Genomic DNA, 15,395 nt, shown 5'->3' on the forward strand with positions numbered 1-15,395 from the left:
TTACTACTCATTTATATTTCTATTTACATTCTCTATTTTATTTACATTATTTACATTTCTATTTTATTTACACTGTGTTATGCACTGTCACTTGCAGTAACGTATAAAACTATTTTCCACTGTTCACTTATATTTACATTCATTGCTTTCACTTGCTGTTTACACATTATTTACATTTCCACTTCTTCCAGAAAGATCGTAGTCACTGTCTATCATTTTCATTGACAAATTAGCCAGTTGATGTTCCACAGCAGTCACTTAGCCCTTTACCCCTTTCCACACGAGGTTTAGTAGGGGGTAGAGGTCACAGGGCCCTTTACATGAGGCTAAAAATCGGCGGAATTGGACAGGCGCAAATCCGACGTGGTTTCACCTTGAAAGACGACAGTAAACTGAATACAGTGTGGTGGCCTAGGGGGAGTGCAATGCTGCCAATGTCAGCGTGGTGACAACTGCTAATATATATGCTATGAAATGATTGGCAGGAAATCTAGACAATAAGTAATAACTTAGGTAGATCCAGGTGAATGTATATATCACTTAGGCTTCTCCCTTCCTCTCTTATATATATTTTTATTACGAAAATAGATTATACGGCATAATTCAAGGGGAAATAAACAGCGAAAATTAGTGAACGAGTGCACATGAGGTGTTGTCAGGTGATAATTAGCCAATTCCAGATGTATGGCACTATCACTTACCTTATTTCTTTTTTGTATATATTATTTGGTATAAGAATAGGGCATAGGGCTTATTTCAATGGATGAAATCAGTGGAAAATTCCAAGGAAGATTTACTTAGTGTAGCACGGCCGGGCAGGCGTGAGGAGAGGGTAATGGAGGGGAGGTAGGGAGGGGAGTCAAGAACAGGGAGAAATGGCTAAATTGTTAACAATGGATGGGAGTACAGATGAAATTAGGAGTGCTGCCTAGTGTTGGACATTGGCAGTACTGATAGATGATACAAGCCACCACTTGAAAGCCTGGGCGAATTCAAAGTAACACAGAATCACAAAAGTGACGCCCCGCGGTTAAGGGGTTAACCCATGGAGACAAAGTGGTTGTTTTGCACGTCCAACAACAATGGGTTTGAGGCGGTGCATCCCAACAGCACTGGCACAGTACAACACTGAGACACACTGGACAACTTCTGACCAGGCACAATCTTCTCTATCTATTCTGCCTGGGTGTTGGTGGGCAAGGAGTGGTAGAACAGGCCTGTTTCATCAGCATTGTACACTTGACCGAAAGCAAGACTCTCCTTCTCTATCAGGTGCTGCACTTTCTGATGAAATGGTTCAACATCCGTTGCTGCCGCATCTACAGCCTTGCCACATGCCTTATGGCACCAAGTCCATGCCGAAGTTAGAACCAGACGAGCCAACCCTTGGATGCCTTGAAGCCATGCATGCTGTGTAGGCATGCAAACTTCTCAGCTGCAGCCTTCAACTCGGTCCACGTACAAGCATGCCAGCATCCCGTTGCTGGTGGAACCAAACCAAAGTCGACTGGTCGATGCTGGTGTGGCAGGGCTGGGACATCACCTTCTGGCTGCCTTTTCAAATGGTATTGCTGTAGTCTTGTCTGTACTGAGTCAGCTTGTCCCGTGACTTCTTGATATCAAACAAGGTTTAACAGGTTAAGTCACAGCTTCTTCTCCAGAACCAAAACCCTCCTCTTTTGTTTCTCAGGTGGTAGTGGGGCCATCGTCACTTACAAGAGAATACCGCAGAGGAAGATTAAGGCCTGCAGAAGGTAGGGCACCACCACAAACGCAACAATGGAAGCTGCCATTGTTTTACCTCGGCCAAGCACATCCACACGCGGAAAGACAAAGGTAGGAACTGAGGTGTGGCATAGCTGGGGAGAGTATGCAGTTGCCACATCTCTACCCACGCTTGGCTATGTGCAAACAAGCAAAATGTGGCACACTGACCTACGAGCGCAAGGGTCCTTTTCGCTTGCCCAGGCAAATGTCACAACGTGGCAGAAACATTAGATCCCCCGTACATCATGGGCATAAGGAGTGCCTGAGTAATCTGACAGTGATGTGACTTTGACCATTCAGTAAGGAGGCAGATGGCCATGCGTGGCCAGGAGTTTCAGACTAATCCAGGTAGCCAGTGGACTTTGACCATTCAGTTGCGAGCTAGACAGCCATTCTTACTCAGCTTGTGGGTTAAAGTCTGTAGTACACATCCACTGCTGGTATGTAACAAGTGATTGGGGGGAGGGGGGGGGGACTTTGACCATTTGGTTGGAAGCCAGACAGCCATTCTCGCTCAGCTTGTGGGTAACAGTCTGTAATACACGAGCTGCTGGTATGCAACCAGTGATCGGGGGGGCCAAGGGACTTTGGCAATTCGGTAGGGAGCTGGACAGCCTTGTTTCCATTGCTTGTGAGTTATGGTCTATAACCCACCCATGGACAGAGAGGCCAGTGAACCATCTAACAGACTTGTTTTACTTTGCAGGCTGGCTGGCTGCCAATCTCGGAACTTTTATGTCCGGGTACAGACATATGATCCTGATACGGAGCTAATAGAGCATGGCCTAATGTCTGTACATGGAGCATGACTGGATACGGAGCATCCAGATAACTGATTACTGTACAACCAAGTATTTTGTGGTACCAACACTGCTTAAATTTTTGCGCAGTACTTAGTTTACTATACCCTTTACTGGCATAGCTTGGAAGCTTATCTACTAATTAATTCGTCACTCAATCTGTGTTTGCCTGATCAAGAGCAAATGAGTCTGGGGCCAGACTATTCAGTCCTGACATTTAAGGTGAGGGTGAAATGCCTCACTTGCTCCTGAGTGGCATTGTATGAGCAATAAGCTTCAAACCATCTATCAGATATACATCATTGCATGTTCAATCCAACTGGGGTGCCTTAACCCATTAATCCACCATGTGTCATTTGGTTATATGGTTACCACTCAACATAGTAAATGGTATCCTAGTTTAGAGGATATCACTTGCCTTGTCACTCACCTGAAAACATCATTATATCAAGTGAGAGGATGATGGGTGCCTCCAGCTGGGTGGAGCTACTTGATGTGATTTGTAACTCTGTCATTTTCCATGCAAATTAGCAATCAATGTCATTTTCCATGCAAATTAGCAATCATAAAATTTTTCTAGGTAACTGTAAAAATTGATAAATAATGCATGAACTCTTTATTATTGAGAGTATACTGTATGTACTCTGAACACTTACAACAAAACCAGTATCATCTTCATGTGTTTTGGCAATATCAAATTACCTGAACTTTAAACTCTACTATCACAATAAATTATCTTGTATATTCACTCTTTTTTTTCCATGATGCCTGATATTACCCTCTTTGGAGTGCTAGGTCCAAGGTTATGCTACCTCTGTTTACATTTAAGGATGGGTTGCCAGTCTATGCTCCTGATGTCATTACAGTAGCTACCAATACATTTACTATTTCATCATCAAGCATTCATATCATATCGTATTATATTGTATCGTTAATAAAGACTCCAACATGCTTGCATGTATTGGCTTTGATCATCTAATGGTGGCTCTCCATGCTGCTCAATCTCCAGCAGCCTCTCTATGTAGTCCCTCATCTCTGAGGCCACACTATTAAAAAAATACAAGTAACAGCCATTGAATGTACCCCTTCAAGATGAGTTGCTTGAGGCTGCCCTGTCATAGTTCAACACATTTAAGGGTGGATGACCAGTCTACTCCTACATGGCTGAAAAACCTCCAGTCACCTCTTGGGGACTGAACCTATGCAAGGCCATCTCTCTGGCTTGGGTATTCTAACCATTAAATCATCAGGTGCATATGACTGCAAAATACAGGGAGATACACCTACCAAGGCCAAAGATGGTGGTGAAAAGAGCATTGAAGACCTCGAGGGTGAAGGCCACAGTGCGACTCTGGTGGTAGTGCTCGATTGCCATTGTCACCATGTTCAGGAAAATCAGCACAAAAATCGATATCTCAAACCTGGCCAATGAGGAGAAAGATTGGGATGAATTCACCATAATATTTTCACATTACTTTCTTTTATCATCATCATCATCATCATCAAAATCATATTTCCCACAACAAGAAGGCTTAGTAATAACTGATCATTCTTCCATCTATCCATTATCCAATCCTATCTATGTCACCCAGTGAGGAAAGTAGGAACCTGGGGCTTGGCAAGTTGGTCCTATCATTTAAGATGAGAGTGACCAGCCTCACTCATCCCTGAGTGGCATTATGTGAGCAATAAACCCCAACCACCCTTTGGATATAAACCTACACAAGCTCAATCTGATTGGAGCACCTTAATTACCCACTAAACCACCAGGTCCCATAGTTTGGTTATACGGTTACCACCCAGCATTGTAAATGGTTTCTTGGTATACAGGAAACTACATATTATTATTATTTTACCATAAATTGTCTGCTCCTTGACTACAATTACATGTTCACATTCTTGCTGCCTTCAGACAATTTTGTTCTGCTTTGGGGTTAAAAATAATCTCCAATAACTCCTTCAAACTAGATGCCTCTCCCTAATCTGAAAAATACTATTTTCGACACACTCATGCAGGTAAACAGGCACGGATGCATTCACACACGCATGCACACATGTGAGCCCATGTGTGCACACACACACACACACACACACACACACACACACAGAGGGAGTCAAAGGAGGCAGACGTGCGACATCAGCGCTCCGTACCGAACCAACACGGCCGATGGCATTACCTAAATTAGTATCTTTATATGAGTCAAGCTCTGTACCAGGTTAGACTACATGATTTTTCATTATTAAAAGAAAATAAAAAAAGTTTAAACAAGACTTGTTCAAACAGAAAAGAGAACCAAGACGAAAGAATGCGCTCAGTCAGCTGAGGTTTGTTTAGACTAAAGCAGCACGGGGAATGTAAGTACATACTTTGTACTTCTAGTATTGCAAAATGGATACATACTTTGGTAAAGCAAATTTGGAAAAGAAAAGGGATAAAGGCAGAAAGCAAAATGATGATTTCTACCAAGAACTGGTTGAAGTGGAGACTCATAATAGACTGGTTGAATGTGTACACAAACTAGAAATGGCTTTCAAAAATGAAATTGATGAAATAAAGAAGCAGATGCACTTGCAAAAGGAAGAAATAGAAAAACTAGGAAGGGAGGCCAACAAGAAAGACACAACCATCAGTGAACTAACAGTGGAATTGAGTACACTTAGGAAAAAAATGAGTGAAATGGCAAGTACAGTAGTCAATCACGAGAGTGTTATGGAAGAGTTCAAAAATGACACCGAAACAATTAGGCAAGTAAGTAGTCTGATAGACCAAAGCAGTGATATTGAGGAGAAGATAACACAGGTGAATGAAGCTTTGCAAAGCTACAAAAATGATATGGAAACCACGTATGCCGAAATGGTGAAAGTAAAGAAAGACTTAGAAACAAGGGTGGAGGAAAAAAGCATTAAACAGGAAGTGAAAAGAATAATCCAAAACAATCCAAAGTTAGTCAGAGATTCAGTAGATATAAACAAATCTATAGTAATCACTGGTATAGAAGAGGAAGAAGTAAAAAACAAGATCACAAGAGACAAAAAGATGGCAAATGTAACAAGCTTACTGAAAGAAGTATCAGAGGAAATCTGTAGTAAAGACACAGGGGAACACAAAAGGTTAGGGAAATACGAGAAAAGCAGGACAAGACCTCTAAAGGTGACTTTCCAGAGTGTAAACACTGTGGAGGAGATACTAAAAAATGCAAAGAATCTTATGGAAAAAGAGGAGTTCAAAAATGATTGGATAAAAAGATGCCTAACACAAGAGGAACTGGAATTACTGAAAGAGAAAAGGGAGGAAGCAAAAACAAAAAATGAGGGAAGATCAGAAGAGGAGAAGAAGATATTTTTTTACAAAGTAATAGGATTGCAGGTATGAAAGTGGTACACAAACAGGATGGAATAAAAAGGAGGAAGGTAGTAAAACCATGTCATGACAAGTATATAAACAAGATGATAAAGTTGATGTACTCAAATGTGGATGGAATGGTATCTAAATTACTAGAGATGAATGATTATGTCAGAGAAAATGAACCACAAATAATATGCCTAACTGAAACAAAATTAACACCAAGGATATCCAATGACATACTAAACTTAGAGGAATACAATATATGGAGAAGAGACAGAAATTTAAAAAAAGGAGGAGGAATTAAAATAATAAATAAGAAAAATCTAAAAGTCAATGAAATAAAACTAGATATACCATCACAAGTAGAACTGATTGCAGTAGAGATCAACACATCTGAAGGGAAAGTAATTGTAGCCAATTTGTACATGCCACCCAGATCAAACACATGGGAAAGAGACGAATATGAGGACCTGCCAGTGAGTACAATTCAGAGTTTAAGATCATTACTACATAAAATGGAAGAGAAATCGGAAAGAATTATACTAACTGGGGATTTTAATTCAAATATAAATTGGAATACTCTAGATATAATTAGCCAAGAAAGCTGTTGGGACCAAAAGCTCCTGGATCTCGTGCAAGAGTTTTTCCTAATGCAACATGTGAGGGAAACCACCAGAAAAAGAGGACTCGATGTACCTTCAGTGCTAGATCTAATATTTACTAGGCAAGAACATGATATTGACAGTTTAATATATCACCCTCCACTCGGCAAAAGCGATCATGCAGTACTATATTACAACTTCAGGATAGCATATGACATAGCTAACAGCATTGAAAGTTACAAAAAGAGCCTAAACTATAAAAAGGGAAATTATCAAGACCTAAAAAAGTATTTCTTAGAAGTTGATTGGGAAAATGAGCTTAGAGGACAAGATTTAAATGCCGTATATAAAAATTCTGTGAATTTTATGAAATAGGAGTCCAGAAGTACATCCCACAGCACAAAGAAGCAGATAAGAAAATACAGAAATGGTTCAATACAGAATGTAAAAAATCAAAAGAAAGAAGAGATTTGTTGTGGAATAGATACAGAAGACACAATAGTGAAAGGGCGTATAATAATTACAGACAGGCAAGAAACGATTATACAAGAATAAGGAGGGAAGCCCAAACACACTTTGAGGAGGATATAATAAATAAATGTAGTGATCAACCAAAGCCGTTTTACAGCTACATCAGAAGTAAAACCAAAGTAAAATATATAATACAATCCATTACAGACAAGGGAATCACTTATACACAAGAGAAAGATATTTGTGAAGCACTAAATAAGAATTTCCAATTAGTTTTTACAGAAGAAAAAAATTTTGAGAGGGACTATGTGGAACAAGCATGTCCACACATACTACCAGATATACAAATAGCAGAAAAAGTAATACAGGAGGAGTTCAGTAATTTAGATAGAGGAATAGGAGGTGGTCCTGATGAAATTTCATGTTGGGTACTACGAGAATGTGCAAAGGAGTTAAGTAAACCATTATTTTTAATTTTCAAGAAATCCTTGAGTCAAGGTAAACTACCTGATATTTGGAAAAAAGCAAATATTGTCCCCTTATTCAAGAAAGGAAATAGACAAAATCCACTCAACTACTGACCAGTATCACTGACCAGTGTTGTAAGCAAGGTATTAGAAAAGCTTATAAGAAAAGCTTGGGTAAATCATCTAGAAGAACACACTATGATAACAGAAAGACAACTTGGTTTCAGAAAAGGAAAATCATGTGTTACTAATCTGTTGAGCTACTATGACAGAGTAACAAACACAATACAGGAAAGAGAAGGATGGGTGGACAGTATCTATTTAGATTTCAAGAAAGCTTTTGACACAGTACCACACCAAAGACTTCTATGGAAACTGTACCATCAAGGAGGAATTCGAGGCAAACTGTTTTGTTGGATGCAAGATTTTCTCATAAAACGAGAAATGAGAACAGTACTAAGAGGAAACTACTCATCATGGAAAGAAGTGACTAGTGGAGTACCACAGGGTTCAGTGCTGGCACCAATCATGTTTCTAGTGTATATAAATGATATAAACAGTAACACCGGAAATGAGAGCTATCTGAATATGTTTGCAGATGATGCAAAAATACAAAGGAGAATTACTAACACAGACTCTTGTAAAGAGCTACAAGAAGAATTAAATAAACTTCATGAATGGAGTAATACATGGCAAATGGAATTCAATGTGGACAAGTGTCATGTAATCAAGTTTGGTAAAAGTGGAAAAAAACCTGATTGGGATTATAAGTTAGGAAATAAAACCCTATACACATCAGAAAGAAAGAAGGACCTAGGTGTGATTATCAATAACAGACTGTCTCCGGCTGACCACATCAGCGAGAAGGTACGGAATATGTATACACTGCTTGCAAATATGAGAATCGCATTCACATACATAAATGAAGACATGCTAAGAAGGATAATAACATCATTCATTAGACCAACCCTGGAATATGCATCAGTAGTCTGGAGTCCTCATCTCAAAAAACACATAGACAAGATTGAAAAAGTTCAAAGGGCTGCTACAAGATGGATACCAAGCTTACGGGACCTAAGCTACGAAGAAAGACTAAATAAACTGAATCTACCAACACTACAGGACAGAAGGAAAAGAGGTGACATGATAATGCTATATAAGTGCATATCCGGGAAGAAGAAAATAGACATAAATGATTACTTAACATATGGAGAAGCATCAGCAAGAGGACACTGCAAAAAACTGCATAAGAAGAGAGGTGATAAAGACGTAAGGAAATTCAGTTTCCCAAACAGAGCAATTGATCAATGGAATGCACTACCGAATGAAATAGTGTGTGCCAAAACAATTCACAAATTTAAGGATATGTACGATAAATATGGTTTCAGACACGGGACAGTACAAGCTTGACCCATTCCTGTAAAGATACAATTAGGTAAGAACAATTAGGTAAGAACACACAAGACGTTGTCAGCGGCGGAGATCCATGCAGATCGTGGGAAAATAACACAAAATCAGCAGCGAAAAGGAAGCATGCCTATTGTGAATATGCAAATTGAATGGATGAGTGGTGGTCCCATTTCATTTGAATGAAAATAAGCCGGAGGTGTCAGTTAAACAAAAACAAAACACAGTGATGGTTTTAAATTTTGTAAGATTGCACCATGGAGGAGACAAGTTGTTCAATGTTTACATCCAGCGATAGTGAGATCACAGGGTTCTCCAATGAAGATCAAAACTACAGAAGTATCAAACTGAACCAAACACAAGTAACAAGTGTGGAGAAAATCGCTGAGAAGAATGTCCAGGAATTAAAACAGGTATGGGCAATAATTAGTGAATTATAAGAACAAACCTTGGAACAGGAGAGGGAGTTAAAGGAGTTGAAAAATATGTTAAGAGAGCATCTGCTCAAGGAGTGTTGACTAGGAGAAAAAGGTGTCTGACTTAAAAGCGAGTAATGAATCAGCCACAAGTGAAATAAAACAGCTTACATGGGGAAATAAAAGGTTGGAGAAGGAAAAGGATAAAATGAAATGTAAACTTGACGAGAACGACCCTAAAACTAAGATGCACGAGGATCGTATAGGGGAAATCCAAGAACACCACAAAAGATGGAAAAAAAATCAACAGGAAGATACGTCTTATGGAGATTTTAGAATAAGAGAGAAAGGAAAACCAGGAAAAGGTGGAGAAGGAAGTGGTGAAGGTACTAATAAGTAAAGAATCACTTGTCAGAGATCCAGCAGACAAGAAAAAACAAGTGATTATCTCAGGTCTGAAAGAAAAACCAATGTCAGTGAGGTCTCAAGAGAATGGGAAGAGCTGAGAAGGGCAAAGGAAATAGTGTCAATAGTTATGGAAGGAAATGACGTAGCCCGAGAGAGGATCGAGGAAGTGTTTAGGCTGAGAAAATATGTGGAGGGAGAGGCAAGGCAACTAAATGTAAAATTTCAATCTCAGGTAACGGCAAATGAAATAATCAACAAGACTTGGAAATTAGCAGATAAGTATGGAATAAAAAATATGTGGACAAGGAGAGATGCAAATGAGGAAGAGAGAGCTAAATTAAAGGAACTTAACCTCTTAACTGCGGGGCGTCACTTTCGTGACACTCGGGCGCAATGGATCATACCGCAGGGCGTCACTTTTGTGATTCTGTATTATTTTGAATTATCCCGGGCTTTCAAGTGGTGGCGTGTATCATCTATCAGTACTGCCAATGTCCAACACTAGTCAGCACTCCAAATCTCATCTGTACTCCCATCCATTGTTGACATTTTAGCCATTTTCCCCAGTTCCTGACTCCCCTCCCTACCTCCTCTCCATTACCCTGCCCTCTCACCTCCCCGGCCGCGCTGCACTAAGCAAATCTCCCCCGGATTTTTCCACAGATTTCATCCATTGAAATAAACCCTATGCCCTATACTTATACAAAATAATATATACCAAAAAAAAAATAAGGTAAGTGATAGTGGTATACACCAGGAATTGGCTAATTATCACCTGACAACACCTCACATGCATTGATTCGCTACATTACCACGGTAATTTCCCCTTTGAATTATGCCTTGTAATCTATTTCTGTAATAAAAATATATATCAGAAAGGAAGGGAGAAGCCTAAGTGACATTTACATTCACCTGGAACTACCTATTTCTTTATGTATTGCCAAGATTTTCTTCCAATAATTTATTAGCAGGTAAGTTAGCAGCTGTCAGCCCCATTGTCACTGTCAACCCTTGCCTTCTCAGATAAGCCGCGGCATTTAGTTCCTTGTCCTCCTCTGTGGTCAAAGCATGTCGCACTCGCACCCCGCCATTTCTGCCGCTTCTGCGCCCATTGCAAAGGGCCCCGTGACCTATACACCCAGAAAAACTCGTGGGGGAAGCAGGAAAAGACTAAGTGACTCTGCAGTGGAACGTGAACTAGCTGAATTATCAATGGTGATGATGGATAGTGATTTTGACCCTTCGGGGGATTCGTGTGATGAGCCGGGTGAGGAAATCGTGCCAGAAACTACTAGTACGAGTGCTTCAGTGTCCCATGTTATCCCTAGCTCCAAAGGAAAGGAGCCGTTAGTGCAGCAAGGGAAGGAATTTGGGAAAGGAGTGAAAAGGCAGCGGGTTAGCACCGGAACAATGGCCCCACGTGACCCAGCCCGCCATAAGTCCCGAGTTGATTCACCTCCCCGTTCCCCAAGCCCCACTTCACTCATTTCTTTCTCTTCTTCTGCTGAATTATCTCCGGAGTCTTCGTCGTCCGAGTCACCACCAGCATCAACAGTGAAGGCAGGCCGTAGAGGAAGAAGTAAATCCCTGACCCGTAAAAGTAGAGTTGTTAGTAGACTAAGGGCTGCTAGTGCTGTACGGCAACCCAGGGTCAATGCGAGTGACCTTGAACCTGATAAATTTGCCTCACAGCCACCCTCTACCCTCACCCACCCTACACCGCCACGACAGGGAATCCTGGACGCCTTCGCATGGATGGAAGGGTCCGATTTTGTCCTTGAACATCTCGATTTTGACGAGAGTTCCTCAGGAGTACAGCCTGCCTTCACTCTTGACGAGGATGCTGAGTGTGTGGACTTCCTTTTGGCCTTCCTCGATGACGAAGTCATGCAGCACATATGTGATGAGACCAACAGGTATGAATCACAACGTGCTGCAAGTGGTACAGGTGCAGCCAAGATGCAACAGTGGTCCATGCTGGGAGTGCAGGAGCTGTATGTGTTCTTTGCCCTCATGCTTCTCATGCCACACTCAAAGAAGCATGAGTTGGAAGAATACTGGTCCATGGACCCCTTACTACCCTCACCCACCTTCAATAAGTACATGGCCAGAGATCGCTTCCGGAGCATCATGGGAAACCTGCACTTTGCCGACAACGATGTACCTTCCCAAACTGACCCACTCTGGAAGATCCGGGAGATTCTGAGCAGAATGAAGGATAAGTTTATGACATTCTTCCACCCCTTTCAGAAGGCTGTCATTGACGAATCCTTGGTTTTGTTCAGAGGACGTCTTAGGTTTGTGCAGTACATTCCAAGCAAACGCCATCGCTTTGGAATCAAGTTCTTTGTACTGTGCGACTGTAAGACGGGGTACATCCTTGACTTCGTCATTATTTATCGATCCTGATAAAACACACCCCCTTGGCTTCTCAGGCTGTGTAGTGAAAGTGCTCCTTGAAAGGTATTTTAGTGGGAATCATGTGCTGTATATAGACAACTATTATACAGCACCGAAATTTGCCAAATACCTTTCAGAGCACAGCATCGGCTCCTGCGGCACTGTGAAGAGTAATCGTGCCCATTTCCCTAAAGTCCCAGAGGCAGAAACCTCGCAGCGAGGAGACGTGCACCTACGCAAGTCTGAGAAGATGCTGGCAATACGGTGGCATGACAAGAGGGTCGTGCACATCCTCACCACCATACATAAGGGGGAAATGACAGACAGTGGGAAGGTCGACCGTAGGACAGGCGAACCTGTGAGGACACCTGATGCTGTGTTAGACTACAATATCAACATGAGGCTGGTGGACAAGTCTGACATGATGATTGGAGAGATCGACTGCCTCAGGAAGAATACTAGGTGGTACAGGAAAGTTTTTCTGCATCTCATAGACATGACGATACTGAACGCCTTCATCCTGTACAAGATGAAGGTCAAGCCACCTAAGTCCTTCTCCCTGAGGTTGTTCGCCAGGACTTGTGTTCAGCAGCTGCTTGAAAGATATGGTAGGGTGACAGCAGCAACTCCAAGGCGCCATCCAGTAACACTTCCCGACAGACTTGAGCAAAGGGCATACATGGATCGGCACAGACTGGTGCAAATGCCTGCCACAGGCAAGAGGAAGGTTGCGATTCGCAGGTGCCAGGTGTGTGCACATACCACCCGACGCAACCTGAGCACTAACGCACCTCTTGGCAGTGCGCTGAGTGCCAGGTTCCCCTCTGTGTTACATGCTTCTTTGATTACCACAGCCAGAAGCAGTTCTAAAAGTGCAAGTGGGAAAGGAAAGTAATGTGAAAATAATGTGTAAATAATGTGTAAATAGCAAGTGAAAGCAATGGATGTACAGTGCATATGACTGACCAGTGTAATATAGTTTTATGTTACTGAAAGTGACAGTGAATAACATAGTGTAAGTAAAATAGAAGTGTAAATATTGAAAATACAATAGAAAATGTAAATAGAAATGTAAGTACTTAGTAATATAAGAATATGAGTACAAATACTTGATGTTATAACACTGAAAGTGAATCCGTGGCTCTCTACGTATTTTACTGAATGAAAAATTGAATGACTTCAGTGACAATAAACTAATACTACTGAAGGAAACTTATGGATAAAGACTCCAGATATATATAAGTGTTATATAGTAAAAGAAATATAAAGTGTGAGGGGTTTTATGAATAATAAATGACAGAATACCAACAGCAAACTAGCGCAAGTGGGAAGGTCATATGCGCTCGTAATTTTCATTGCTTTCACAGTGTTTTTTTTTTGGAGTATGGATCCCAAACTACTTGATAATCATAGAGTAGTGTTTATAGTGTTAATATCTGGCTGTGGTAATCATATTACGGGTTGTCGGGAAGTGTAAAGTGAAGACTTCGTTACCCAACTTCAGAGGTCTCCACAAGTCCTACGGTAATCGACGAAGGCTCAACAAACATCCCAGGAGAAAGCTGAAGGTATGTGCCATATGCATATGTTTCATTCATTCATTCATTGCCAGACGCCACGTATCCCAGATGGGGTGGCCAATGGCTTAGAGTTAATTGTTTTACAGGGAGGGGCACTAATCCTCCACCAACCCCACTTGACATGTAGGGATGCCAACAGCATCTGGTGTTCCCAGGCGGTCACCCATCCAAGTACTAACCAGACCCAACGTTGCTTATGTAATTTTAATATTCTAGGACTAATAACTGATTTTTGGCAAATATTTTTTGAGAGTCTGTCGGAGCCCGAATAACCCCGCGGGACATGCAAAACATTGGGAAACATGCCCGCGGTGTAAGGGTTAAGGAAGCTACAGAAAAAAATGACCACAGAACGGAGGAAGAGAAGACAGAGCTCTGTTGGAGAGTTATGGATCAGGAATTGAGGAAGTGGTCCCAAAGGAGAGAGGGAGAGGGATGGACAGAATAAAATACAAAGCAAAAAGACTGAAAATGTCATACACTAATGTAGATGGTCTAATCTCAGCAGGGCTAGAAACAGACGATTTCTTTAGGGTAAATGAGCCAGACATTATATGCTTTGCAGAGACCAAGCTAAGAGAAAATACAGTCAATTTGCCTATGACGCGTGCTTCTATGGCATGGTTTTCTATGACATGGCAAGGTGCCAGACCAAAAAAAACAAGCCACACGCATAAACTATACCTATGGTGTGGGCATGGCAAGGTTTGAAACACGCCTCTTGCCTCGGAACCCCCAACCTTACCCCTTCCACTTAAGCATTATTGTCATCGGAGTCAGGTATGTACAGTAGTCACTACTTGTTATATGTTGAACCGGTATATAATAATTTGTTAAACGATAACAAAAAAAGTTACACCCCAAAATCCAGTTTATGATGAATTTACCACTATAATGATATTGCCATCGGAAAATTTCGTACGAAATGCTAGGCGCACGCAAGGTGATCGTCGCTCGTCTCAAGCAAGATGGCAGCCCCAGCGTGCAAAGCATTGTTTTAGTTCAGTTGCGCAGTCCCACCACCCCTTCAAAGCCTTGTCTTTTGCACTCGTTCATGTGTGCCCCCCTGCTATAGTCACCTCTCATCCAAGTATTGTACTACTGTATACATCGTGTAAGACCAGGCCAACGTTATGAAACTGTGATTATTGTGTTGTTGCAACAATTTACTACACATGAGTAACGCTGCCTGTACTGATGTGATAGTGTTTGTTTTGGTCTTGGAGACAACTTGGACTGACACAGGAAGTGATAAGGGTGAGTTGTCATTTTTGTTTAACTGATTGCTTGATTGTGTGCATGTGTAAAGTGGGGAAAAATAGGGAAAAGTGGGGTGAAAAACGGGACTTTGGGCAAACGTCCAGAACCAAATTGCATTTTTCCCATAGGTTTAGTTATATGTATGGCAGGGTTTTCTATGGCACGGGCTAGGTCCAGAACCAATTAGCCGTGCCTTGGGTGACTTGACTGTATTGAAATCCAAATGGGAAATACAAATACAAACTACAGGGAAAAGACAGAAATGAAAAAAATGGGAGGAGTGATGATAGCAGTGAAAAACAGCCTAAATGTTGATAGTATGGAACTAGGAGAAGGTAGACTTTTTTTTTTTTTTTTATGCAAGAAAGAAGGAACCAAAAGCCAGGAGCCTGCAAACTGTTCCTTCCAAGAAAAAACAAAAACAATACAAAAGGGAGCCAAATTCAAGATCTGTGCATTTTGAGATGCCTG

General features: G+C 41.3%; 1 protein-coding gene across 1 annotated transcript in view; it reads right to left on the minus strand.

The window, feature by feature from the left end:
• LOC145414591 (sodium channel protein 1 brain-like) overlaps window positions 1-15,395 on the minus strand; it is a 1,229,691-nt gene that overhangs the window by 326,562 nt on the left and 887,734 nt on the right. The window contains exon 29 of the mRNA XM_080284113.1: window positions 3,855-3,988. Within this exon, the coding sequence (XP_080140239.1) occupies window positions 3,855-3,988 (134 nt within the window). The remainder of the gene's footprint in view (window positions 1-3,854; window positions 3,989-15,395) is intronic.

This window comes from Coenobita brevimanus, chromosome 100 (assembly GCF_032717465.1).
Source record: "Coenobita brevimanus isolate Jiangsu-jjx chromosome 100, ASM3271746v2, whole genome shotgun sequence".
NCBI classification, from domain to species: Eukaryota; Metazoa; Arthropoda; class Malacostraca; order Decapoda; family Coenobitidae; genus Coenobita; species Coenobita brevimanus.